General features: G+C 38.6%; 1 protein-coding gene across 3 annotated transcripts in view; it reads left to right on the forward strand.

The window, feature by feature from the left end:
• Positions 1 to 27,803, forward strand: part of slc12a5a (solute carrier family 12 member 5a) — a 315,053-nt gene that overhangs the window by 271,972 nt on the left and 15,278 nt on the right. For all 3 annotated transcript variants that reach the window (XM_041782804.1, XM_041782805.1, XM_041782806.1), the window contains exons 5-20: positions 913 to 967; positions 5,711 to 5,841; positions 11,015 to 11,262; positions 13,939 to 14,150; positions 15,381 to 15,548; positions 15,740 to 15,838; positions 18,179 to 18,236; positions 18,339 to 18,513; positions 18,621 to 18,739; positions 20,888 to 20,986; positions 21,077 to 21,196; positions 24,062 to 24,166; positions 24,473 to 24,641; positions 26,344 to 26,539; positions 26,903 to 27,072; positions 27,590 to 27,721. In XM_041782804.1, the coding sequence (XP_041638738.1) occupies positions 913 to 967; positions 5,711 to 5,841; positions 11,015 to 11,262; positions 13,939 to 14,150; positions 15,381 to 15,548; positions 15,740 to 15,838; positions 18,179 to 18,236; positions 18,339 to 18,513; positions 18,621 to 18,739; positions 20,888 to 20,986; positions 21,077 to 21,196; positions 24,062 to 24,166; positions 24,473 to 24,641; positions 26,344 to 26,539; positions 26,903 to 27,072; positions 27,590 to 27,721 (2,256 nt within the window). The remainder of the gene's footprint in view (positions 1 to 912; positions 968 to 5,710; positions 5,842 to 11,014; positions 11,263 to 13,938; positions 14,151 to 15,380; positions 15,549 to 15,739; positions 15,839 to 18,178; positions 18,237 to 18,338; positions 18,514 to 18,620; positions 18,740 to 20,887; positions 20,987 to 21,076; positions 21,197 to 24,061; positions 24,167 to 24,472; positions 24,642 to 26,343; positions 26,540 to 26,902; positions 27,073 to 27,589; positions 27,722 to 27,803) is intronic.

Raw genomic sequence — 27,803 nt, forward strand, 5'->3', positions numbered from 1 at the left:
GGGATAAAGGCAAACAATGCAGAAAATTGAAAAAATGATGGAAGAAATGGTGAAAAGGAGTCAATAATAGCAAATTGGACAAAACTGGCTAAAAGAAGTGAAAAAGGTGCAGAAATGGCTCGATAAATGAGTTAAAAATGGGTTTTAAAGCAGCAGAAATGGGTTAAAGTGGAAAAAGTGGCAAAATCACCATACACAGTGGTAAAGAGGGGCTAAAAAGTGGCAAAAATTGGTGAAAAATGGCTTAAAGGGACAAAGCTGGCAAAAATGGACTGAAAGTTGCAAAAAAAAGTAACAAAAGCTGGAAAAATGGGTTTAAAAGTGGTAAAAATGGGCTAAAATAGAAAAAAGCGGCAAAGATCAGCAGACACATTGGTGAAAAGGGGTTAAAAAGTGGCAAAAATTGGTGATAATTGCTTAAAGATACAAAAATGGCAAACATATGCAAAAATAGGCTGAAAGTTGCCAGAAAAGTTGCAAAAATGTTTTTATAAACGGGGGAAATTGGTTTAAAAGTGGCAGTAATAGGTTAATGTGGAAAAAAAAGGCCAAAATAAGCAGACACAGTTAAAGGGGGTGTAAAGAGGGTAAAAAGTAGCATGAATAGTTATTTTAACATCAGAACCAAATAATAGCCTGATACACTTTTCAGCTCCAAAATGACGTAACTGTTAGCCATGATGCTAGCACCAATGATCCAGCACACATGCATTGATGATACAATAAATCACTACTGGGTAGGGCCCACTCTGCGGGTTTTTCAGGGGCCTAGGGTAGACCTGCTGATGATAACATTAGGCATTGATTTTAAAGCTCAGGTTAAAGAAATTTTAATAAGTGCTGATTTTTAAACAAATGACTAACTCATTTTCTGTTTACATCTCCTGTCTTCCCCCCTCCCTCTCTGTGCAGACCATGCTGACTGCCATCTCGATGAGTGCCATCGCTACCAATGGAGTAGTGCCAGGTGGGTGAGCAGACGCCGGCACCATGCCGTTATCACTGTTTGAGTCTGTCCGCTTCTAAATTCTCTCTTTCACTGACTGCTTTTGGCAAATTACAGCCAGCGCAGCTTGAGATCCCCAGAAACATTTAAAGCCCTAGTCTGGAATCTTGTGCACTTTAACTTTGTCATCGCATAAGGTTATTTACACAAAATAAAACGTCAGCCAAATGTCTGTGCGCAGACACATTCATGTTCACATCAAGCAGTAAATCGGTATTATATAATGTCAGTGCACAGAGTAATGGAGGCCTGCATCTTAGCAGTTGGTGCGCGTACAGCAGGGGTCACAAGAAATTACAGGCTTGTGGAGAAGTGTGGAAGTGATCGCCAATTATAACTGTCTCTGTTATAACTGGTAGCAGCTTCTTATGCTGCTGCAAAGTGCTGATTAAAGTCTATCTATTTATGTCTGCTCAATTAATTTTAATAGTGTTTGGCAATACAGACTGTGTGGTTAAACATAATGATTAAAAAACAAATACAGCAAAACAAAAGTTACAACTACTTAATTTGGCTTCGTTTGATCCTTTTTTAAATGTAATCATAAGTAAATCTGATGAATCATAGAAACTGGTGTTGAACTAATGAACTAATGTTCAGTGACAATAGGCTTTTATTATCTTATGTTAAATAATTATTTCATTTATTAAGGAAAAAAGGCCATCCAGCCACCTGGCCCTATGTGAAAAAGTAATTGCTTGTTAAATCCTAATTTAAGTGTGATTAACCAAATTTTCAGAAAGCTGAGACAGATTTCCTCAGCCACACCCAGGCCTGATTACTGCCTGACCTGTTAAATCAAGAAATAAACAGAACCTGTCTGACAAAGTGAAGTAGGCTCTAGGATCTTAAAAAGCAACACATCATTCAAGAAAAGATGAGATACTAAGTCACTGACATCTATAAGTCTGAGAAGTATAACAAATCCATTTCTAAGGCTTTAGAACTCCAGTGATCCAAGGTGAGAGCCACTATCCACAAATGGAGAAAAATTGGAGCAGTGAAAACTCAAAAACCCTCCAATGTGACTGAATTTGAACAATTCTGCAAAGATGAGATGAGCCAAAACCCCCCAAATTGATGTAAAGGATTAATTCCAGTTATCGCCAGTATTGGTGGCACAACCAGTTATAAGGTTAAGGGGGCTATTCCTTTTTCAAATATGGCCAGGTACGTTTGAGTGGCTTATTATCCCTTAGTACATAAAATCATCATATAAAACCTGTATTTTGTATTTACTCAGGTTATTTTTCTCTAATATTAAAATGTGTTTGATAATCTAAAAGATTGATGTATGACAAATACGCAAAAATAAAAGAAATCAGGATAGGGGCTTTATTTCACAGCACAGTATACTATACTATACTATAGTATACTATACTATACTATACTTTACTATTCTATACTATACTATACTATAATAAACGATACTATACTATACCATACAATACTATACTATACTATAATGTACTTACTATACTATAATATACTCAACTATACTATAAAATACTATATCATACTATACCATACTATACCATGCTATGCTATGCTATGCTATATACTGTAGTGTACTGTACTGCACAACACTGTACTTGTTATACTATACTATACAATACTATACTTTACTATACTATACTATACTAAATAATGATATACTACACTATAAAGTCTACACTATATTGTGCTATTCTATACTGCACTATACTATACTTGCTATGCTGTACTATACTATACTTGTTATTCTATACTATACTATACTATACTATACTATCCTATACTACACTACACTGTCATGTACTGTATTGCACTGTACTATACTTGTTATACTTTATTATACTATACTATACTTGCTTTATTTTACTATTCTATACTATACTTTACTATACTATACTATACTATACAATACTATAATGTACTATACTATACTATACTATACTGTAATGTACTATAATATACTAATCTATACTATAAAATACTATATCATACTATACCATACTATACCATGCTATGCTATGCTATGCTATATACTGTACTGTGCTGTACTGTACTGCACAGCACTGTTCTTGTGATCCTATACTGTACTATACTTTACTATACTATACTAAATAATAATATACTACACTATATAGTCTACACTATACTATGCTATTCTATACTGCACCATACTATACTTGCTATACTGTACTATACTATACTTGTTATTCTATACTATACTATACTATACTATACTATACTATACTATACTGTACTATACTATACTGTACTATACTAAACTACACTGTCATGTACTGTACTGCACTGTGCTATACTTGTTATACTATATTATAGTATACTATACTTGCTATACTTTTACTATACTATTCTATACTATACTACACTATGTTATACTTTTACTATACTATGCTTTACTACACTAAACTATACTATACTATACTACACTATACTATAATATACTATACTATACTATACTATACTATACTGTACTATACTATACCAAGTGTTCTTTACTATACTATACGATACTATATCGACTATACTATACTATACTATACTATATTATACTATACCAACTGTACTTTACTATACTATACTATACCAACTGTACTTTACTATACTATACTATACTATACTATACTATACCAACTGTACTTTACTAAACTATACTATACTATACTATACCGACTGTTCTTTACTATACTATACGATACTATATCAACTGTACTATACTATACTATACTATACTATACTATACTATACTATACCAACTGTACTTTACTATACTATACCAACTGTACTTTACTATACTTTACTATATTATACTATACCAACTGTACTTTCTTACACTACACTTTACTATACTATACTATGCTATTCCAACTGTACTATACTATACTATACTATACTATACTATACTATACTGTAATTAGGGGCTCGGGGCAACGACACGAGAGGACCAACTGTCTCAAGAAAATGGACATCTCGGCCATCTGCTGCAATGTTACCGAATCGGATCCATTTCATTTCAAAGTCAAAAAGATGCCTGTTTTTAGATCACCCTCCTGGCCTCATTTCTTGCACAATCAACACCAAAATTACATCACAGCTAGTTCCAAGCCTGCAGATGCTCACGCCGAAATCCGTTTGATGATACCATTTACGGTTTTCGCACACGGAGAGGAGAAAGAGACTGTGTTCACAAGCAAAAATCACCCAAAACTACTCTCTGCTGCCTCAGGTGTAACTAATCTGTAATCAGTGATGCGTAACCGTGCAGGCATTAATTACCATGGCAACAGCAGCTCTGGTGCTTTGATGATGTCATCCTTGATTGACACACAGATACAGCCCTCAATGGGCTCTGATCATGCACACACATGGAGCTGTTCCAATAAAGCAGCCCATTTAAACAATGCTTTAACAGGATGGTGGGTGGCTTCTCATCCACATACAGTCCCCCATAAAGTCTTTGGCGACGTCAGTCGCCAAAGACAGCCACACATATATCCCATATGAAGTGAATGGGAGAGATTGTTAATTTGTATGTGTGTTAGCGCGTGAAGCAGGCATTGGTGTGTGTTTCTGTGTTCTCTTGACTTTGGTGACGTCAATCAAAATAGCAACACACAATCCTTTCTCAACAAAAGTTTTTAATGTGTTCAAATGGAGCTGGAAATAACAAGTTCATCTCTTCTGCACCTGCTCTCATCAAGACCTTGACAGGAACTGCATGTCTGTATAAAATTCAAATAAAGGACTCTATTTCATGGGGAGGGTCAACACCACCAGGTATGTCAAGAAAACAGCTGAGGCTCAGTTGCCAGGTGATCAGCATCAGCTAATCAGGCCACATGACTAAAACACATGAATGAAGTCTCCTGTCATGTACAGTGTTTCTCAACCATTTCACCGTGTCATTGTCCAGCTACATGCTGCTTCAGCTTGGACTTGGACATGACCTTGTAATGACAAGTCGGCTATTGTCATAAATGGCCTTGCGATGAAACTGGCACCGCCCCCCGAGCCCCTCTCGCGATTTCCGCTTGAGGAAATTGTCTGGTATACTATAATATAGTAAACTATACTTTAAAATTCTTTTTCATACTATACCATACTATACCATGCTATGCTATGCTATATACTGTACTGTACTGTACTGTACTGTACTTGTACCACAGCACTGTACTTGTTATACTATACTATACTATACTATACTATGCTATACTATACTATACTAGATAATAATATACTACACTATATAGTCTACACTATACTATGCTATTTGATACTGCACTATACTATACTTGCTATGCTGTACTATATTATACTTGTTATACTATACTATACTATACTATACTATACTATACTATACCAACTGTATTATACTATACTATATATACTATACTATACCAACTGTACTATACTATACTAAACTATACTTTACTATGCTATGCTATGCTATATACTGTACTGTACTGTACTGCACTATAATGTACTTGTTATACTATACAATACTATACTAAACAATAATATACTTCATTATATAGTATATACTACTACTATACTGTACACTTTAAATTTTATAGTCTATTTCATGCAGTTCCACACAGTCATTCAATGTGTTTATAATCACATATGCACCCACATAAAGTCTTCACATATGTATTTCTGAGCATGCATGTTAACATGGATGTGTTTTTTTCACAGCTGGAGGCTCCTACTACATGATTTCCCGCTCACTTGGCCCAGAGTTTGGGGGCGCGGTGGGGATCTGTTTTTATCTAGGTACCACCTTCGCTGGAGCCATGTACATCCTGGGGGCCATCGAGCTCCTCCTGGTGAGCAGTACTCTCCACCTCACCTCTTAATTTCTACAGTGACAGCTTTATATCAGTTTTAAGGGTCTCATTTCTGTATCATTTATGGCGGTTACAGTGTGAGACCTCCAGGTGTGCTGACTCAGTTATTTTGAAGCTGAAGGCAAACAGAAATAATGAGTTCTTGCTTAGAAGAGAGGATGGATCAAGAAGAGTTTAATATGAGTGTATGTGGTTGAGGATTAGTATCAAACAGGCAGTGTGTCAGAGCAATCAGTGGGTTTTAACATGATTGTCAGAGAAAGGAGCCAAGTATAGAATGACAAATACTTTATTATAGTGCTAAAGCAGAGCCTTCGGCATCTATGCTTTATGTGTTTTTATTTTTTGCATATTTTTCTTTTGGCTTTACGGGGTGCTGGTTCAGCTTAGTTAGTAGAGGGTTTACCTTTGTACCAGGGCTACAGTCCTCATTGGTCCCAAGTCCAGCTCGTGGTCTTGAGGCCATTTGTTGCAAGTCTCTCCCACACATTTTGTCACTTTGTATCTGTCCTATCCAATTAAGAAAAAAAGTCTAAAGCTCCTAATAATACAGAAAACTTTTTCAGATTTTTTTTTTTTGTCTTTTTGACCTTTATTTGACATAACAGATTAAGAGACATATGAAATATGGGGACCAAACAATGTAAGTAATGAGAATCAAACCTGTGACCAGTGTAATAAGAGCATTTACCCCTACACATAGGGCACCTGCTCCAACCAGGCCAACCTTTTCCTGACAGTTTCTCAAAAATTCTGTTCTCTTGCCACCTCTGATGATCTTTAGACTCACTGTTTACTGCAGCTAACTCAACCCTTTTCAAACAAATCTAATGATAAATCCTCATAGATGAAATAATGCCTTTTTTTGCAGGTGTATGACCCATTTCTTAACCCAGATTTACTCTGAGTGTGACTTGATGATTGTTGAACATTTTGACATCAGTTCTAGAAACACCTGCCATGTTTGCCCGGCCTGTAAAATTAGATGCATGTATCAGTGACAGCTCAGTGAGCGGGTTCATGTTAATGTGAGAAAAAGAGAGAACTGTCAAACGTCTCTCTTTCCTCCCAGCTTGACATGACATCCATTACAAGTTAATCCAACCATAGCGTTTCAGACCACAATGAGAGGAAGTGAAAATGATGGCTTAGCTTTGCCAGGTTAGTGGAGGATGACCACTCGAGTCACAGCTTCTCCCTCCCTCTCTAACATCACACATTTTGTCATAGTCATAACACTGTCATCAAAGCCTTCTCAAGAGGGAGGAGATGCCGTTGTGCAGCTTTGCAGTGCTTGAATCCGACCCCTCAGATGAAATTATGTTGGTAAAACATGAAAGATTTGGTTCAGTGTTGCTCTGGTCCAAGAATAAACTGGTGCCAATATTGGAAGTGGTTCAATGAAAAGAGGCAAGGAGCCAAACAAAACCAGCAGCACAGATGCATTCAAAAACCAAACACTGACGTCTACTGAGAATACTGAGCATCTTTTCCACTCTTTTATTTCCTTTTCTTTAACCACACAAAGGTACCATTGATATTAAAATGTATTTTTTCAAGGGAGACCCGGCGTATTATGAGATTCAGGCTGAATAACCACTTCGTTTTCCACTTCATTATTCAGTCTGGCATTGTGATGATTTGTGTTGATGTTTGCTGTTTTCTTTTTTTAAGAGCGGGGGTATTTTGCCCTAGACATAACAGATTCAAGATGTAAGCTGAGGGAGTAGTTTATTGGTTCAACAGTTTGATATTTTTGGTAATACACTTTTGCAGACTTGAATGAAAAATGAAAATATGTTTCTCATGGCTGTTGTCAAAATGGAGCCAGCAGTGGGATAATATTGCCTTAAACCAGGGCTGTCAAACTCAGTTTCATCCTAGGCCACAACAGCATTATGGCGGGCCTTAAAGGACCAGTTATAATTATAAGACCATGAAATCAACCGCATAATTTAGTCTGTATTTTGGTTTTCTTGGTTTTTGATATTTAATAATTAAGGCTGTCAAATGACTAAAGTTTTTAACCAGGATTAATCTCATAATTTCTGTAGCTAACCACACATCAAAATTAATATTTTTCTCTTTCATTACAACTTCCTTTTTCCACACTGAGGTTAATGCTTGTCTTCTCTAAGGTCCTTATATTCTTTCAAAATAAAAGCAGGTTTGTATCCAAATGGGAAGTCAATTACTTTTAGTGGAAGACAGTACAATATCCAAAATGAAACAAAACAGCATTTTATATAGTGGAATTTCAAAACACAAATAAGGAAAATAAATCACAATTAACTAAATTTCTGAGCTTCATTATGATTAAAAATGTTAATTGTTGGCCTGTTAACCAACTTCATGCAAAGTAAAGCCAAATAGCATGTTAGCCGTAGCTCCATATTTAGAGTACAGACACAAAGAGACATACAACAGAAAGTTTACACCCCAAAATATCAATATTTCCCTACAGTCTATCATGACAACTACAGAAATATAATCAAAGATTGATAATGTATGAAAAAAAAAAATTTAAAAGTCATTTTCGTGCTCAGTTGGAACTTTCACTGGGCATATGTTGGAATAAGGTTGTTGTAAATGTGAAAACACTGAGATCATCTGAGTACAGTCTGTTGTTAGCTGATGTCACAGCCTTCATTAAAGTGAACACCCAGTTACATGCTGTGTTTTTGTTCAGTGTGAGGTAAATTTCCCAGATCTATCAGCCATGGTGGCCTATGTGTCATTAAAAGCATAACAAAGATTTGTGCCAGAAAACAGTAGATGTAATCCCCGACACCTGTCTCTCTCCTCTGTTACAGAGCCAGGGGGGTGTGCTCTGATCAGAAGCTTTTATAATATTTGAGAGGATCGTATTTCTCATAAGTGGGCATGGCTTCAGCTCTTTCAACAGACACGCCCACACCATCCTAGAGCAGATATCAATGCCTCATTTTTCATTATTTTGAAGTCTAATTTTATAGACTTAAAGATGTTTTTCAAGACTGAAATTTGGCCTAGTGGTTAATAACACAGTGGCCTGTCATACAACAAACAAAATGTAAAGACTTTTTTTTATCACTTTACAGGGACTTTAATGTTTATGTTATTATTTCTTTATTATTCTTATTTTATTTTATATTATTTATATATTTTTCATTTATCATTCATCATCATTATTCATTTCATTAATCATTTATGAGTAGAATTTTGCCATTTTTTAATTCTAACACACGTCTGAGTCATGATATTGCTCTTCTAAATACAGCTAGATGCAAGATAAAACAGCTTTATTTTAAGGTTAGAAAAAACAGATTTAACGTTGATGATGCTGCTTCCTTTTAAATTATGTGCTTTGTATCTATTATGTGTTGTCCTTAATGATTTTCTTAACTTATGTGATTCATCTTTTCATGCACTTGATGCAGTACAAATTCCCTTATGAGCAATAAAGGTTTTTTAAATTCTTTGATCCATTTATGTTACGCATAATCCCCGAGAATAACAGATTTCCACCAGTAATATGTTACAGTATAACAAAAACCTTGATTGAAATTCAATATTTTGCGTAGATAGTATTGATTTTTTTGTCAGATGCCTTATCATTATTGTAGAATAAATTGGAGTGGTTAAAAGGTTTTGATATCCCAGATTCCTGCAGACACTGATGACTTCAGTGCAGTTAAATTAAAGGTGAACAGGCAAACAGGAAAAAAAATCCTCCATAGTGCTCCCCATCTAACAGAGCTGAGAGAGTGCAGAGCAGCTCTCTGCTCCTCATGCCTTTGTAACAAACAGATTTCTTCTTCTTCAGTTTATTTTCCTGCTCGCTGCACTTTGATGCTATTTTTTCCCAAAGCCGTGTGTTCACCAACGTGAATCCTGATCAGATGATGAAATGCAGGAATCTTTCATCTCCATCTTCATTCCTTTCCTCCTCCTCCTCCCCCTCCTCCTCCTCTGTCTTTTATTCCACAATTTCCTCCACTGCAGTCCTCCACGCTGCATGGACTATTGGGTAATTATGCAAATACTGCATTAGCGAGCTATCAAGACACTGGCGGAGGAACAAGACCATTCCTTGAAACAGCTCTCATCACTTGGGTCGGCTGCTATCAACAAACCAGAGTGTTTTTCCTTTTTTTTGAAAATTATTATTTCATTCTCCCGTCATTCTGCCTCTGGATGTCTCTAATGGAAATGCAGGGTTTGATCATGCCTGGAGGTTAATTCTGTCTTCTGGGTCAATGCTGGCTTAGTTTCCATTGTAAAATAACAATCCCTGCAGAATTGTGTAAGGAGCGGATCTGGAAAAGGCTGATTTGAATATGTTTCATCCTTCCACCACAGCCAAGAACACAAACTGATGCTGCTATTTTGGGCAGCATCAACAGTTCACAGTGAAGCAGGAGATTTGTTTGCCTAGTGATATGCTGTTCTTAGCAGCAGATCAGTTTCTGCAGCCAGATGACCCAAATGAGCCATGACTCCCCGCTCGTTCTTCTCAGTTTTTATTCCCTCTTTATGCTAATTTCACTGGAACCCAAATGATAATGTGAAAAAAGAGAAATTCCCATGCTTATGTAACGCTCGGCTGTGATTCATCTGCAGCTGATGACAGATACTGACAGGCTAATGAGGGGTTTACCATCTTTTATATGAGGGGACTATTCTTAGATTGACCTGTAGTAAAAGTGTAATAATGGCAGTTAAATTTGAATACTAATACCATGCTCGAGTTCTTTAATTTTGCTGAATTAAAATAGCAGAACAGTGTTACGTCTTTAAGCTCCAGTAGAGGACTGTTAATGTGAGCATCACGTGATTTCACACTCCACAGAGTTGTCCTCTTCACTCTTCTCACGCCTTTCTCACCTCCATTTTATTATATTTCTCCTTTTTTTTCAACACATGGTGAGATTTATTAAATCCAGCAGTAAACAATGAGCTAAAGGAGCAGGCGTGTGACCTGCAATCTGTTGGTTTGAATCCCAAGACAGGCGGGGGAAATGTGAGGAGAGAAGGAGGATGAGTAATGCTCCCTGAACAACTAACACCAAAATGCCCGAGAGCAACAGATTCTATGGATCTTTTATGAGGAAATACAGGTGTTCTCCCTGGGTAAATATGAAATAATACTGACATAACCCTTCCTCTCCAGATCTACATAGTGCCAAAGGCAGCCATCTTCCCCCTGGAGGGTCTGGAGGGACCCGAGGCAGAGGCCGCCCTGCTGAACAACATGCGAGTGTATGGGACCATCCTGCTGACCTCCATGGCCACCGTGGTGTTTGTGGGCGTGAAGTACGTCAACAAGCTGGCCCTGGTCTTCCTGGCCTGCGTCATTCTCTCCATCCTGGCTGTGTACGCCGGGGTCATCAAGACCGCTGTTGATCCTCCAGATTTCCCGTAAGCAATGACCGCCGACACAGGCTGACATGATTTGAACTCAGCCACAGAACACAATGATAAAAAAGACACAAGTAATACTCAGTGTAACTAGAAAACACACAGGTGCCCTTTTTGTGAATTAACTGCATTGATTTGATGCAAGAATGCCAATTACATTTGGAAATTGTGTTCATACTATCAAATACTCTTAATCAGGGGTCATTTCGAATTTAGCAAGGTATGGAGAAATTTTCCTCAAGCAAATGTACAGAACTAGCCTCTCAAAGCTGATGGATTGGCCTGATTCCATGTCCATCATCAGGCATATCCATCCCGCAAAGCTCCAATCTGAAATGTTTATGCAAGGTCAGAGAACAGACCTGACCAATCAGTGTCATTGGAGTCTATCAAGGTGGGATTTAGCTGCACTGGGAGCCAATAGCAATGGCTGCCGCCAGTGTAGCATTTAGCACTGATTTAGCTTTAGTATAGCGTCAGTTTTACTAGAACTGGACCACATTTCTGTTTATAAAGAAGAACAATGAACAGCAATGACAGCTGTCTTTGCGGAAAGGATGTGGTCACTCTTCTACCGACCTTAGTTACTACCGGCATTAGTTTGAGATGATAACGGGGGTCTAGTTTAGTTGTTTTGTAAGCAATGGCTGCCGCCAGTGAAGCTAGTTGCTTGGATGTAGCTTAAGCAACAGTTTTCATCGAGTCTAGACAGCATACCTTTATTAAAAGGGGAATAAAGAACCACACTGAAAGCTTTTATTGGCAGAAAGAGATGCTTTTGCACTTCTCCCTACCAGCCTTTTCATCAGTTTTATCCACCAACTAGCTCCACTTCCCTTAGCAAACACTTTCAGTGGAAGGTTTCCTGGATAAATGGGGATATGCCCATCTTGTGGATTTCTGAAACAGTCTATCTGGCATTTTTGGTTAGTTAATCTAATATCTGATATAAATCAGTGCTATTTCAAAGGAGCCTTGCATTGATATCAATGCAGATATAAAGTCGAAAACTGACTGTAAGATCCATTAAAGTAAAAAGCATTCAGTGTTATTACAAAAATGTTAATTATGTTAAAAATGCACAGCTTCTCATTGTTTAGTGAGAGCTTTAGCTGGTCCTGTTAAGATTTTATATCTGTACTGAAATTGTCAGACAAGTCCTGAGTCATTTAAAAACAAAGCTAAAGCAACTTTCAGGCAAGGCAAGTTTTTTTGTAGAGCACTTTTCAGCAAAAGGCCATTCAAAGTGCTTTACACAGGATATCAAAAGCAATGACAAAGGGAAAAAGAAAAACACTCAGAACATTTTTTTAAGTTAAGGGATGCATTGTTGGCACAGTGTCCATCAGTGAACTTTGAGTCAGGATCCTGGTAGATTAATGATATAGGGGGACACTGGGGGACTTGTGGGCCAATATTAAGGGCATAATTGGGATTAAAGATTTATTCACTGAAGTCTTGTATTTTCTGTAGGGCACAAGTATCTCATGTTTTGTTAAAATAAAAGAGCTTATAGTATAGATAAGCTGTGCTAGTTGAAATGAAAGTGTCCCTGCGCTACATGTTTGAACACATTAAGATTTATTTGTTCATTTTCTGGTAATATTTCAGTTCTTGCTGACCTGCTAGGCATCGAGCTAGCCCAAGCTAAGGATGAAAAAGTGACTAATTATTTTCTCTATGGATATGAAAGAAATTTAAATCTGGATGAGTCAGCCCATCAAAAGTCGAAAAAACACTCAGAAAACTGTCTAAAGTAAGCACAAAAAAATGATCATGCTTCAACCTTGCCTGACCATACTGGCTGTAGTCTGTTGTTGCTATTTTAAACAGTTTATTGCATGCTTCAGCAATGCTATATTGAATAGTGGGGTTTTTATAGCTTAGACCCAACATTTATCAACATTGTGGGCCTACTTTAATTAAAACGTTAATAATTAGTTAAACCAACTACCAATTCTGAGGATGGTGATTATATTTCAAGCGGGGAAATTTCAATTAATTATATTATGACCATAAACTTGTTGTAAAGTTCCTCTTCAAAACTAAGTTACAAAGTTCTGTACATTAAAACATGCACTTATAATAGAGAGCAGATTTTAAAAAATGTCATTAAATCAGACACATTTAAGCACACACACAAAAACTGACAGAAATATAAAAACAAATAAAATCAGTAATTTTTGTCTAGTATAGAATAAGATTTTGAGTTTTGACCCCTGATCCTCTTAAACAGATGCTGAGTTAAATTTTATTCCCAACATGTAGTCTCACACTGAAGTTTATATTCTCTTTTCATTAAGATGCAATCATGGTTTTCATTAAACAAAGGCATTTTGTTTTAGCAGCTTTTTTAGCTGTGAATCCTAGACATGTTTGGATCTGCAAATTCCAGAAAAATCACCCCAGAGGGGGATATTATTGTTTGAGTCAAAGTTTGACATTTAAAAGCATAAGTGTTTTTATGCTTACTTAATCAGATTATTCATTTTCCCCTGTTTACATCTGTAGAGCTATTGTTGTATCACTGACTAAATAAATTAAATTGAATGGAATCAAATTAATTTGCCAGCAGACTGTAGCATTTAGCATTTTAATGTGCTGAATTGTTACTAAATTACTTGAACACTTGAACGAAGCTCTGACAGACAGTTTGCATGCTTTCTTTCTCTCCAGTGTGTGTGTCTTAGGTAACCGCACCTTAGTGTGGAAGACTTTTGATGTGTGTGCCAAGACCATCGAGACAGCTAACGGGACAGTCACCACCCAGCTGTGGCGCATGTTCTGTGACTCACCTTTCCTCAACGCTACCTGTGACAAATACTTCGCTGCCAACAACATATCTCAGATCCAGGGCATCCCTGGGGTCACCAGTGGAATCCTCTCAGGTTGGTTCCCCTTTTTTCTGTGAATGAATGAAATATGAAAATGCATTTGTACGGTATAAATCCTTGCTTGTGTTTATTTAGCAACACTACTAAAACTCAAAGATGTCCTTGTTAGTGAAAAGCACAAACAGAGAGTGGCTGGAGTTTGATTTAAATGTTTAAAAAAGGATTCCAGGGATGCAAAGCCAAACAATAAAACTGATCCTGACTTTTACAGCTTTTGAATTTATAAACTTTTGGGTACATTTAAGTAGTCCTTTTTGTTTAGGGAAGGTTTCTAACTGAGTGAAATGACTCAGAAGTCTTCAAGTGTCAGCCATGATAGGAGCTGTTTAAATTCTGTGAAAGATAAAGAGAGTAGGGATGCACAATATTGGATGTTTAGTTTAGTTTTTTTTTTTTTTTTTAAGATTCATTTTTGGGCTTTCATGCCTTTATTACAGGACAGTGGATAGAGTCGGAAACAGGAGAGAGAGTGGGGAGAGACATGCGGTAAAGGGCCACAGGACGGATCCAAACCTGGGCCGCGTACATGGGTAGCGCCTTAGACTGCTAGGCTGTCTGTGCGCTCCACGATATTGGATGTTTGACGATATAGCCGATACGAAGATATTTATGAAATCATTTCAGCTAATACTGATATCCATTCCAATTTCTGAATGTAGTTTAAACCTAAAACTTTTTTCCTCTAAGAGGGATGTGAGGATCTGTCTGCTCTGAAGTTGTTAGATTGGATTATCAGTTTAAGTCTCTCGTGAAAAAAGTTTGGGAGCCCCTGGTTTAGATTCACATCTGAATTAAAGTCTATGGTTAATGTAATGCTGAAGAAGTCAGAGACCTCTAAAACATACAAGAGTATAATTGTGTCTTATAAACAGGGCAGAGTGCAGAATAACATCTTATTATGTCATTATGTCTTTGTGTGTTTTTAAACCTTGGTTGGTCTCCAAAAATGCTGCATTTTGTTAAAGCTAACAAACCAAAGTTAGCTGAAGCCTCCTCATGCTTTAAGGTTAAAGCCCAGGTTTAATATTGAAATCCCTGCAGAATGCAACTATTACCTTTTGTTTATTGTAGCGCAAACATTAGAAGATGAGTGCAAAAGCCTAAAAGTAAAACATCTAATAACTGTTCTGTCTTTAATGAAATGAAACAGGTACAGTCAAACCAGTTTTTAAGTCTGGTTTTGTCTTCATTTAACATTCCTGCACCCCTTTTTCATATCTCCAGAGAACCTGTTTGGGACCTACTATGAGAAGGGTGATCTGATTGCCAGAACTAACATGGATTCAGTGGAAGATCCTGATGACCCCCTGACAAGCAATACACGCTACGTGTTGGCTGACATCACCAGCTTCTTCACGCTGCTGGTCGGCATTTACTTCCCCTCTGTGACAGGTATTGCTTTTTTGGCCGTTACACTTGTCATACATGTTTGGGAGCTGTAGTAAATGTGTTGAATAAATACCTCTAAACCTGCATGCAAAGGAATCACCTGAGCTGCCTCTACTTCTGTGCCCTTTGTTTGTTTGTTTGTTTGTTTCTATCTCCTGACCTTGATCTTTTTCGCTTCCTGTCTATCTGTCCAGGGATCATGGCCGGCTCCAACCGCTCCGGAGACCTGCGTGATGCCCAGAAGTCGATCCCCATTGGAACCATTGCAGCCATCACCACCACCTCCACTGTCTGTATCCTTACACTACTGCCCCCTGCAGGAGAACAGGAGACAATACATGGAGCATTCACAATGAGATTAGTTCTCCGCTTAGTTTTGAATTCTAACATGATGAAATATTTACAGTTCAGTATTAATCTTTAATAGATAATGAATTTCTAAAGCTATGAATTAGACCTTTATGTCCAGGTTTTATTTTGTTACACAAATCCTAATGTTTCCCTTTAAAAATATCTTATGGTTTCTGACCAGATATTATTGTGTTTAAGGTTAGCATTAACAAGCTGTCTTGCTTTGGTTGCCCGGCATACAGAACCATCATTAAAGTTCAAGGTCATGTAAGCCTTCAAAGGCTTGGATTGCCTAAATACCAGATTGATTTCTGAGAGAAGTATAACAGTGATAAGCCCAGAGTATGCCTGAAAAATTGGTCAATGGTTTTATCATTAGGCAAAAGTAGGCAAAGGCTAAGGGCCTTGTGTTTCAAGTGGCCTGTATTCAGTGGCATGACCATTACACCAACAGTGACTGTAATTACAAAACATTCAAATACATGTACTTTAATATGGATTTTCCCCTCTTTGAAGCTGTAACAGCATCCACTCTCCTTGGAAGGCTCTCTGCAAGATTTTGGAATGTTTCTGTGGGAATTATTGCCCATTCATTCTGTAGAGCGTTTATGAGGCTTGGCACTGATGTTGGCCAAGAAAGCCTGGCTCACACTCTCTGTTCCAGTTCATCTCAAAGGTACTCAGTGGGGTTGCTCTGTGCTGGCCACTGAGGTTCTTCCACACCAAACTCATCAAAAAATGTCTTTATAGTCCTTGCTTTGTGCACTGGGGCACAGTCATGTTGGAATAGAAACTGTTGCCACAACATTGGAAGCATAGCATTGTCCAAAATGTATTGGTATGCTGAAGCATTAAGATTGGCTGTCACTGGAGATAAGGGCCTGGACCAAACCCTGAAAAACAGCCCCATACCATTATCCCTCCTGCACCAAACTTCACAGTTGGCACAATAGGCAGAATACGTTTCCACTGCTCCACAGTCCAGTGTGCGTTGCCCCACTCCATCCAATGCTAGGCGTGGGACTTGGTGGTGTGAGGCTTGTATGCAGCTGCTCGGCCATGGAAAACCCATTCCTGAGGCTCATGCTGCACAGTTTTTGTGCTAACATTAATGCCAGTGGAAGTTCAGAACTCTATAGAATCAGCAGAGTGTCGCTGACCTTTACACACCATGCGCCTTAGCAGCACCCAGCTCTGTGATTTTACATAGTCTTCTAATTCATGGCTGGGTTGCTGTTGTTTCTAAACACTTCCACTTGGACCCTTGGTCCAAGCAGCATAGTCCAACCCCCAAAATGTCTTCTTTCAATCAAATTATTGTTAGGTAGATCCATTAAAATACTGAAAAAATGAATGATGAATGATGATTCCTGTGTGGTAATTGGCATAAAATATATGATTTATGGCAGAAGAATGAGCATTACACTAACAGTAACCATATTTGTCTTATTTTCATAAGTCTGTCCAAGACTTGAGAAATGTTAAAATGTGGTGAGTTCGGGTTATGGTGCTCTTCTGAGAGGTACAACTGTGTGCTTATATGTCAGATTCAGGTATGTGCTTTTGTTTCGTGACTTTGTAAACTCAAAAAGCTGCTTCAAAGTGTACAAGGGAAAGGGCCTTGTAGTGGTCTCTGCCTTGGGCCTTCGAATTACTCAAACTGACCCTGGTCACAGCTTAGTTGTTCCTGCTTTAAAATCATTGATGCTAGCCTCTTTAGCACACTGGTATAAGACAATGGATTACTGAGGCTAAGAATAAACGTGTTGTATGTTTGGAAAACAGCTAACACATCTGGTGCAACATCTTTTTCCCCCTTTACTCTCTGAGATGTTTTATGCAAAGTTCTCATATAATTTGTACTGATCATCATGAAAAATCCTCACGTACAGGTTCAACACACTGCTGGAGTCAAATGTGGTGGCAGGCCTCTCTCTGCAGTGATCTTGAATGTTGTCCATATATCTCCGTGTAATCAGCTTGTGCTCTAAACAAATTTGATTAGGACATTTAATCGCATCATCGGGCTGCCGATGCAATCGCAACTTAATAAAGCAGAAGGATTAGTTACAACGCCATTGATCTCTGAGATATTATTCTAAACAAATCAATAGTCTTCTTTCCTCAGTGAGTGTACCTGATTAGTTTATCAGATCATTAAGGGCGTCTCTGAACAGAAAGGTTCATGATTTTTGTAATCAGGTTCTGTCAATCACTAAACAGAGCTGACGAGAAACATTTAGCTAGCCAACATTTTACTTTCCTGATCTCTGACTGCTCAGACATGTCCAGTGTGATCCTGTTTGGAGCCTGCATCGAGGGTGTGGTCCTTAGGGACAAGTAAGTATATTCTCTTAAGTAAAAAGCCTGAAATAAGCTGATATTTATCATCATATGGTGCTTGATTTAAGATATTCGATGAGATTATTCACTCTCCCTTAGGTTTGGAGAAGGAGTCCACGGGAATTTGGTGATTGGCACGTTGGCATGGCCGTCACCATGGGTGATCGTGATTGGATCCTTCTTCTCCACATGTGGCGCTGGGCTTCAGAGTTTGACTGGAGCTCCTCGTCTCCTGCAGGCCATTGCCAAAGACGGCATTGTACCTGCCCTTCGGGTTAGTCTGTATTTGAATAATTCTGCCTTTTCATAAAAAAATGTTGCATAAAGATTTTTGCATCTAAAAGCCAGAGATGCTGACATGTTTCTGTGCCGTCCCTGCAGATCTTTGGTCACGGAAAGGCCAACGGAGAGCCCACATGGTCCCTCCTGCTGACAGCGTGCATCTGTGAGAGCGGCATCCTCATTGCCTCCCTCGACGCTGTGGCTCCCATCCTCTCCATGTGAGAACTGAAACAAACTCTCATACTGCTGCCGTTTTTAAGAAGCAGCAGAGGGAGATTTCAAAGCATTTCAATCCCCTGCAATTCCTTTAAAAAGACAAATGCCAATTTTTATGGGCTCAGGATTTAGCTCATCACCCAGAGGAGCAGGCTGCTTTTCTGCTTTAATAATGCATGTGAATCAAAGTGAATGACACAAAACCTACACACTCCTGAGTTTTTTTTTTAAATCTAATTTTAATCAGAGCAACTTTTTACAACACAGAACTGTTTAACTACAGAACTGACAGGCCATCAAAGGTGGTGCAATACAGGTCATTGTGCAGTTACGTTTTAAGTAAGGGTTACTACCTCAGGTGTCAAGCTATCATTAAAAGTCCATCTTATCTTCTGGATTAAGTGAAACTGTTTGTCTTGTGCAGGACCTTCATGGAACATTTTACATACAAACTAATGCGGTCTACCTGATTTATCATGAAAAAGTTTTTTTTTTTGTTTTAATCTCTGATTACGGCTTACAGCTCGGGAAATACTGTCTCAAAATATTAGAATATTGGAAAAGTCCAATTTGCCAAAGTTTCCCAAGCCTTCATTCTCACATTCTGGTTCAGTACACAAAACTGCAATCATGGGGAAGACTGCTGACTTTACTATTATCCAGGGGACAGTCATTCTCATACTTTACAAGGAGGGTAAGCCACAGAAGGTCACTCCTGAAAGGTCAGGCTGTTTTCAGAGGCTGTATTAAAGCACATTCAGAGAAAGCTGATTGGAAGAGAAAAGTGTGGTAAGAAAAGGCGAAAAAGCAACATGGATGAGCTCAGCCTTTAGAGGATTGTCAAACAGATTCAAGCACTGAGGGGAGCTTCACAAGCAGTGGAACTGAGGCTGGAGTCAGTGGATGAAGAGCCACCATAAATGTCCAGGAAAGGGACAGGAAAGTGTACTGTTCTCAGTGTCAAGCCACTCCTGAACCACGACATTATATGCCTCTCATATGGGCTAAGGAGAGAAAGAACTGGGCCATTGCTCAGAGGTCCAAAGTCCTGTTTTTAGACAAAAATCAAGGTCCCAGAGTCTGGAGGAAGTTCAGAAAGGCACAGAATCCAAGGTGCTTGAAGTCCCGTGTTTTCACTTTCCACAGTCAGTGATGGTTTGTGGGTATTGTGCTTTATCAAGTCCAGAGTCAACACTGTCAGCCATCTACCAGGAGATTTTAGAGACCTTCATGCTTCCATCTGCTGAGAAGCTTTGTAGAGATACAGATTTAATTTTCCATCAGGACTTGGCATCTGCCCCCACTGAAACCAAAACTACCAAGAACTTGTTTGCTGACCCTGGTATTACTGTGTTTGATTGTCCAGCCAAGTGGTCTGACCTGAACCCCACAGAGACTCTCTGGGGAAATGTCAAGAGGCTGATAAGACACTAGACTCAACATTGCAGATGAGCTGAAGGCTGCTATCAGAGCAACCTGGGCCTCATAACAGCCCAGTAGTGCCACAGACTGATTAGCTCCATGTTACATCACGTAGCTAGAGTAATTTGTGCAAGTGAAGCTCCAACCAAGGACTGAGTGCATAAAAGAGCATAATTTTCCAGAAGGTAAAGGGTTGTGGATTATAAATCTTTTTTGGACTGATGTTTTCTGATATTTTAATATTTTAAGATAGTGGATTTTTTATTTTTGTGAGCTCTAAGCTGTAATCATCAATCTTAAAACAAAAAAGTCAGTTTTTGAGATGCACCTGTATACCAACTTCCTTCTTTCTACTAAAATTGTTCAGTGTTATCTATTTGGACCATTACCTACAGAACTTATCACGAAAAACTCAGTGTTTCCATGTCATGTTATCCATTCTGCTTTTGCTGGTGGTTTCTTGTTGAGTTGTTGCTTTTTTGCTGGCTACTAGTAATATTTTAGAGAAGGTGTTTGTTCCGCACATTAAGAGTGTGCAGTAAATTCCCTAAATTTATAGTGCTGTAACTTCAATCAAGCTCAAAACCCAGAGCTGATTTTACCGATATGATTGAAAATATGTGGCAGTCCCAAAATATATGAAAGTGGTCAGCAAGCGAGTTGCTACACCGTAGCAGTGACCACCCTTTGTTTTTAAGAAACTGTCTGTGCTTCTGTCTATCCTGCAGGTTCTTCCTGATGTGTTACATGTTTGTGAACTTGGCCTGCGCCCTGCAGACGCTGCTGAGGACTCCAAACTGGAGACCTCGCTTCAAGTTCTACCACTGGTCAGTTCAGCTCCTTCAGAGAGAAACAGCAGTTTAAATTCCCTGTCTTTACCTTCATTTCTTACTCTCTTTCTCTGTCCATCCCTGCAGGACTCTGTCCTTCCTGGGAATGAGCTTGTGTCTCACTCTCATGTTCCTCTGCTCATGGTACTACGCCATTGTCGCCATGGCAATTGCTGGCTCCATCTACAAGTATATCGAGTTTGCAGGGTGAGTGGAGCGCAACCTCAGGAGAGATTGGATTCACTGGCTGCTTTTAGCTTTTAACTGAAGAGTGTGTGTTCTTGTTGGCGTGCATGCATGTTTGTGTGTGCTGAAGTTTTAAAGTTTTCTGCCTCTAAATTGACTCCATCAATCATTTTAGTTTGGGCATTTCAGGGATACTGGTGTAAGTGGGTTTTTGTCATGTTGGAGTGTGTAACCATGAAAAACACAAACTATAAAATAGAAATCTGTTTCCAGAATTTTATAGATGTCAAATCCTCCTCATTAACATCCTCCTCAGACCTGAGCTTTTGTTTGGAATGTGTTTCTAGTTTCTCCAACTTATTTAGGATGAGTAAGAACAGCTATGTTTAAAAGCTTAGCCTTGTCTTTGAACAGGAATTAGTTTTCACCAGTGATGCTCACAACTCTCCTAAAGGTCCGTTTCTGCAGAAAATACAGCACTGTATCAGTTTTAGAGCATGTTTTGGCTGTGTCAGCCAGGTGGTCAGTTGTTGGGGTCTCCAGTCAGTCAGAAATGGTGTCAGTCATTGAGAAAGGAAAGGTGGAGTTATTTTGATGATGGAGCACAAGGACTGGTAAAGGCCTAGCATCAACAAAATTCACAATAAAAGGTCTGAATTTAATTGAAATTTTCCTTTCAACCACCCCCCCACCCCACAATGTATCGTCAAATTCTCATAAAAAGTACAAATACATTCCCATAAAAATAGCAGGAATATTTTCAGTAAAATTCCCCAAAATATACAAATGACTTTCCCACATTTTCTATGAAAATACTTGAAAATTTCTAAGCAAATTGCCCAAAATATCAAAAATTCAGTTTGTCAGTTTGAAATTCCTCATTCCTGTTCAAAATGGTAAAACGTGGAGAGCTCACTGAAAATGAAAGAGTCCGCATTAAAGCACTTCATGATGCTGGATGGTCTCTGAGACAAATATGACAGGTGGTCTAATAAATTTGTTAAGCACTGTACATGCAAGGCCTCAGAAAGATATTAAAACATTATTTAAAACATAACAATTAAAGGGCTGTTTCTTTCAAATAGTGCAGTCATCTTATTATTTTTTTTATATTTCTGTGTCTCTTTAAAGTAGATTAATGTCTGTTCAGTGAAGTTTTGCAGGATAAGCAGAGCTGTTGGATTCTGCTTAGGAGTCAAAAAGTTTTACCTGAACTTGAGTATTAACTTCAACTGAAGATGAAAAGAGGCTGTCTGACACTGTAATGAGAAAGGGAGAGAGCATTTTAAACATTTCAGCAGGAGGAATATTCTTGAAAATAGTTGTTTCATATGCGAGATACCAGTGCTAAGCGATTAAAGGCCTGTGTCCACTGCTACTGTTTTCACTGGAAGTTCACACAACCTCAATTTCAGAGCGTATCTTACCAAAGTCTATTGTCGAGGCCACAAAAGTTAACCTCCGCTTGTCTTGGTTGATCCCTAAGGTCTTCTTTAAATAGCTCACTGCCCCCTGCCACCAAAACAGCTCTCACTTTAATTTAAATGAGGAGCAGAGGAAACTACAGCACATACCCCAGCTAGTTAGAAAGCTAGAGATCTAAAGAAAGTGACAGAAAGGTAGGCATTAATAGATAAAGAAGTTAAAAGGACCTCAGTCTTAGTTTGGAGGGGATGGACCTGGAACAATGCAAAATAGCTCGGAGAATCTGTTACAAAGTTTGGGCTGCCCCTCAGAGTTATTTTATCTTTGAATATCACCAAGAATCACAACCAGCAACCAACCTCAAGAAAAGTAAAAAAAAAACTTTGTTGTTAGTGTAAACAGGTTTCATAATGCACATCAGAAAAATATTCACACCATTTTACAAAGATTATTAACAGATGAGAATAATAGCACTATTATCATCTCAAGTCATTGACCTGACCTGATCACAAGGCCGGCCATCTCTGCCAACAGCAAACTGTCCTACAAAATACTCATTCATCAAATATCAGCTGGTTTATTGAGAATAAAAACTCCTTTAGATTCTAAAATAAATCCCTCATACATGTCCTTAAACTAGACTGAACCTGAGCTTGTTGATGGGTGTTTCTATTAGATACTTAAAAAAAGATAAGTGACTCAAAATATGGACAGGACCATCATTAAAAAAAGATCTACAACATTCAGGGCAAAGTGTTTTTAATACTTTGAGGGGCTGCAAACTTAATTTCACTGCATCATTAGCATCAGGTAAGCATTAGAGAAGTTTAATGGGAACATAAATCTTGTAGGAGCAGGTCATTAAAGTTTGCTAGAGCTGGCGGTAATGGTCAGAGAGCTCATAGCACACTAGGAAAATGAAAGAAAAGCAGCAAAGAAAGCCTTAGATAAGAGTTCTCTTTACTTAGTTTCTTATTCTACCATATATTTTTAACAATACTTTAGCCTGGGGTTGCTCTGCAGCTGCAATATGACAGAAGTATGCAAACAAGTTTTTGTTGGATTCTTACTTAAATGGAGTTACATAGCAAACATATAAACAACAAAAAAACAAACAATATTATAAGAAGGTGCTGCAAAATTACACAGAAACGTAAAAAAGTGCACAAGAACGAGTCGTTTCTAACAAAGGCCCCTGTGCGAGTGCGTAGTAGACCCCATGTTAATCCATTCATGCTCACTGAGTATTAAGTGCTGTGATCCCCTGTGGTGAGTGACATCATGTTAACTTGACATTTATCACTGATCCTTATGTCAAATCATGTGACATTACATCAACACATCTTGTAAAAGTGGATTAGTTTCATTCTGCAAACTACACATGTCAATTTTTATAATGAGGATTATGTTGCAAACCAATTTCAAATCAGAGCTTGACAATATTTGATGTTTGTGTCACAGAGCGGAGAAAGAGTGGGGTGATGGGATACGTGGTCTGTCTTTGAGTGCTGCACGTTACGCCCTCATGAGGCTGGAGGAAGGTCCCCCGCACACCAAGAACTGGAGGTATGACACACAATCACGTGGTTTTTAACTTGTTAACAGCATGTCAGTACATGTGAATATTCTCTTAATTAATGTGATTCTCCTCATCACAGCTGTCAAACTAAAGCAGCGTTAATGAATTCATCCTAGTGCATAAATCTTTCTGTTTCTGCAGTTTTCCTCTGTCTCTCTTTCCCATCCAGAGCTGTGTCTTTGCTCTGTTGGACATTTCTTTTATCAGAATCAGCTTTAATTCTTTATTGCTCTCTCTGCCCTTCGTAATTTCCTGCTGGTTTGGTGTTTTCACCCTCTGCCCTCTCTCTGCAGGCCCCAGCTGTTGGTGCTGGTCAGTACAGATGCCGAGCAGAACGTGGAGCAGCCTCGTCTGCTCTCTCTGACAAACCAGCTAAAGGCAGGAAAGGGTCTGACTATCGTTGGGACGGCTCTGGAGGGAAAATACCTGGATAACTTTGAGCAGAGTCAGCGTGCAGAACAGGTGGGCAGCCTAAGTACAGTTTATAATTCCTCAAATTTGTTTGATCACTTTTTGAGATAAAGAGATTACTAGAGTGCAAGAAAAAAAATGAACTGCAGAATAAAAGGTCAAAGGTCCACGGTCTGTTCAGCTTCCAAACACTAGGCTGAGATTTTTTCTACTGTTGATCATTTTTTGAATAAACAAAATAAAGGCAACTTTGCAAAGCCAGAAGCTTCAAGCTGAAATGTTTTTGACTGGTCAGAGAATGACTAGACTAATCAGCACTGTATAAAGAGGAAGAGGTGGGAGCAACTGGCATGGTTTTATTAAGCAACTGCAAGCCTGTAAACAATGGCGAGCATTAAAGAGATTAGCGTGGATGTAGCTATGTCGAGTTTTATCAGAACTGGACATTTCTTTATCACAAGAAGAGAAAAGAACCTCTAAGAGCTTTTTTTGGGTGAAAAAGACTGATAAATAGAACTCTAGCTTTGGCAAGACTTCTATTTGCCAACTGACTCCACTGATAGTGAACAACAAATAGCACTTGCCTGTAGAGCTTGCATTATGTACAGTACCTATAAAAAATACTCACCCCCTTGTATGTTTTACCCTTTCATTGATGTTATAAATCAATCATGGTCAATATAATTTGCCTTTTTTAGAAGAAAATAATCACAAAAATATCTGAAAACTGATTTATACAAAGAAATGTCATTTCAATAAAAATATGTAATGTAAAATAGGTGACTACATAAATATTCACCCCCTTCAAATGAGTTTTTAGTAGATTTCCCCCTGCTGTAATCACAGCACTGAGTCTGTGTGGATAGGTCTCAATCAGGCTTGCACACTGCAATTTTACTATACATCCTTCTTTGCAAAACTGTTCAAGCTCTGTCAGGTTGCACAGGGATTTTATGTGTGCCAAATTCCTTCCATATGTGGATGATGGATTTATCTGAACTCCCAGGGATGCTCAGTGCTTAGGACTTTTTTTTGTATCCCCATCCACTTATTTATACTTTTGAATAACCATTTCTTTAAGTTTCTTGGAGTGTTCTTTTGTATTCATGGTGTAATGGTAGCCAGGAATACTGATTTACTAATGACTGGACCTTCCAGACACAGGTGTCTTTATACTACCATCACTTGAGACAGATTTACTGCAGTCACTAACTGTGAGACTACTAGCACTTAGTGGCTGGAGAGGCGAATATTTATTTATTTACATTACAGGTTTTGATTCAATTAACATTACTTTGTAGAAATCTGTTTTCTCTTTGAAATTAAAGTTAGTTTGTTTTTTTGTCAAAAAATCCCAATTATATTGACCATGATTGATTTATAAAACCAATGAAAGGGTTATACACACCAAGGGGGTGATTACTTTTTATGGGCACTGTATAGGCCGCACACATGCACATTAACAGCACAGACATGATGTCAAACAGTGGATGTGAATGGAAAAAATAGAGCACATTTCCAAATTAGCATGTGTTAAAAGTCAAAAGTGTAAGAAACTTTGAGACTTCAGTGCAACCACAGAGATATGGATGGTTGCAAATATTTGATATTTTGCTCCGCTTTGATTCTCAAGGATGTTTTATTTGTGAGCTTCACTTGAAAAACAGCTTGTCATCCTCAGGCTAGCACTAAGCTAGCTTTCCGTGAGTCCTCTGCTCGTTGGTGACAGATTTTTCCTCTCCTTCCTCTCTAGGCGCTGCGTAAACTGATGGAGACAGAGAAGGTGAAAGGCTTCTGTCAAGTGACAGTGTCTTCAAACCTACGTGATGCCACTTCCCACCTCCTCCAGGCCAGTGGGCTTGGAGGCCTGAAACATAACGCTGTGCTGGTGTCCTGGCCACGCAACTGGAAGCAGGGAGACGAGCACCAGACCTGGAGGAACTTTATTGGTGGGTTGTTTGGACAGCAAACAAACCAATAATCTAAAAATCCTGAGGTCTGCCTAAGCAGGATTAAGTCGGGGTGTTTTAAAGTGAGCACTTACACAGAACCAGAAACTGCAGGTTTAAGCTTTTTTATGGCCAGGATATCTGCTGTTGAAGCATCTTTAAAAAAATCCCAAAAGCTTCAGCCTCCAAGCGGCTCATCCTGCTGTTTAACCTCTCCTGGAGAAGTGAAGAGACAAGAAACAAGAGCAAGAAAGCAAGGACAGATAATTTGTGAATGTAAAACAGAAACAAGCCAAATAACAGCATCAAGGAAGTGAAACTGAGGACAGTTTTATGAAAACAGTCTTTGTGTCTGTTCTGCAGAGTTGGTCAGAGAAACCACCGCAGCTCACTTGGCTCTGCTCGTACCGAAAAACATCTCAGCCTTCCCGTCCAATGGAGAGCGCTTCACTGAGGGTCACATTGACGTGTGGTGGATTGTCCATGATGGAGGCATGCTGATGCTGCTGCCCTTCCTCCTCCGCCAGCACAAGGTACTGTGCAACATTTACCACAACAAAGACTGGACAGGGTAATGTTAGATGTTGGGCATAGGTTAAGCTAATTTAGTAGAGCAGGCACTTACAGAAGCTAGAGTCCTTGACACATTGGTTGCAGGTTCGAATCCTGATCTTGGAGCTGTTTGGTGCATGTCTTCGCCCCGATCTCTCCAGCTGTCCCATCAAAAGAGGCAAAAAGTTATGAAAAGAGAACCTTGTAGATTCAGAATAACCAAAAGACAAGTACATCCTCTTGCAACAGATTTATAATCCGTTGGTTTTTACCCCATTATAACATTTCTTTTTAGGTTTTTATAAGGTGATTCATTTCATTTCAAATATGCATTAGTTTTAATATCGAGACATGCACCTCACTGAGTTTATCATAGAATTTAAGTCGATGATAGTTAATACAAACCACCTCATGAAGGTTTTTCTTGTGATAATCTAGCCCTAGACTAATAAAACAATGTTGTCATGATGTAATGGTGCTGTTGTTCTTGGTACTCAGGTGTGGAGGAAGTGCAAGATGCGCATCTTCACCGTGGCCCAGATGGACGACAACAGCATCCAGATGAAAAAGGACCTGACCACATTCCTCTATCACCTCCGTATCGACGCCATGGTGGAAGTTGTAGAAATGGTGAGTTTTCTTCAGAGGAGACTGACTTTAGAGTATCTGTTAACCACATCAGAGAAAATGTAGATCTGAGTGAATAAAAGTC

Source organism: Cheilinus undulatus, linkage group 3 (genome assembly GCF_018320785.1).
Source record: "Cheilinus undulatus linkage group 3, ASM1832078v1, whole genome shotgun sequence".
In the NCBI taxonomy this organism is placed as follows: domain Eukaryota; kingdom Metazoa; phylum Chordata; class Actinopteri; order Labriformes; family Labridae; genus Cheilinus; species Cheilinus undulatus.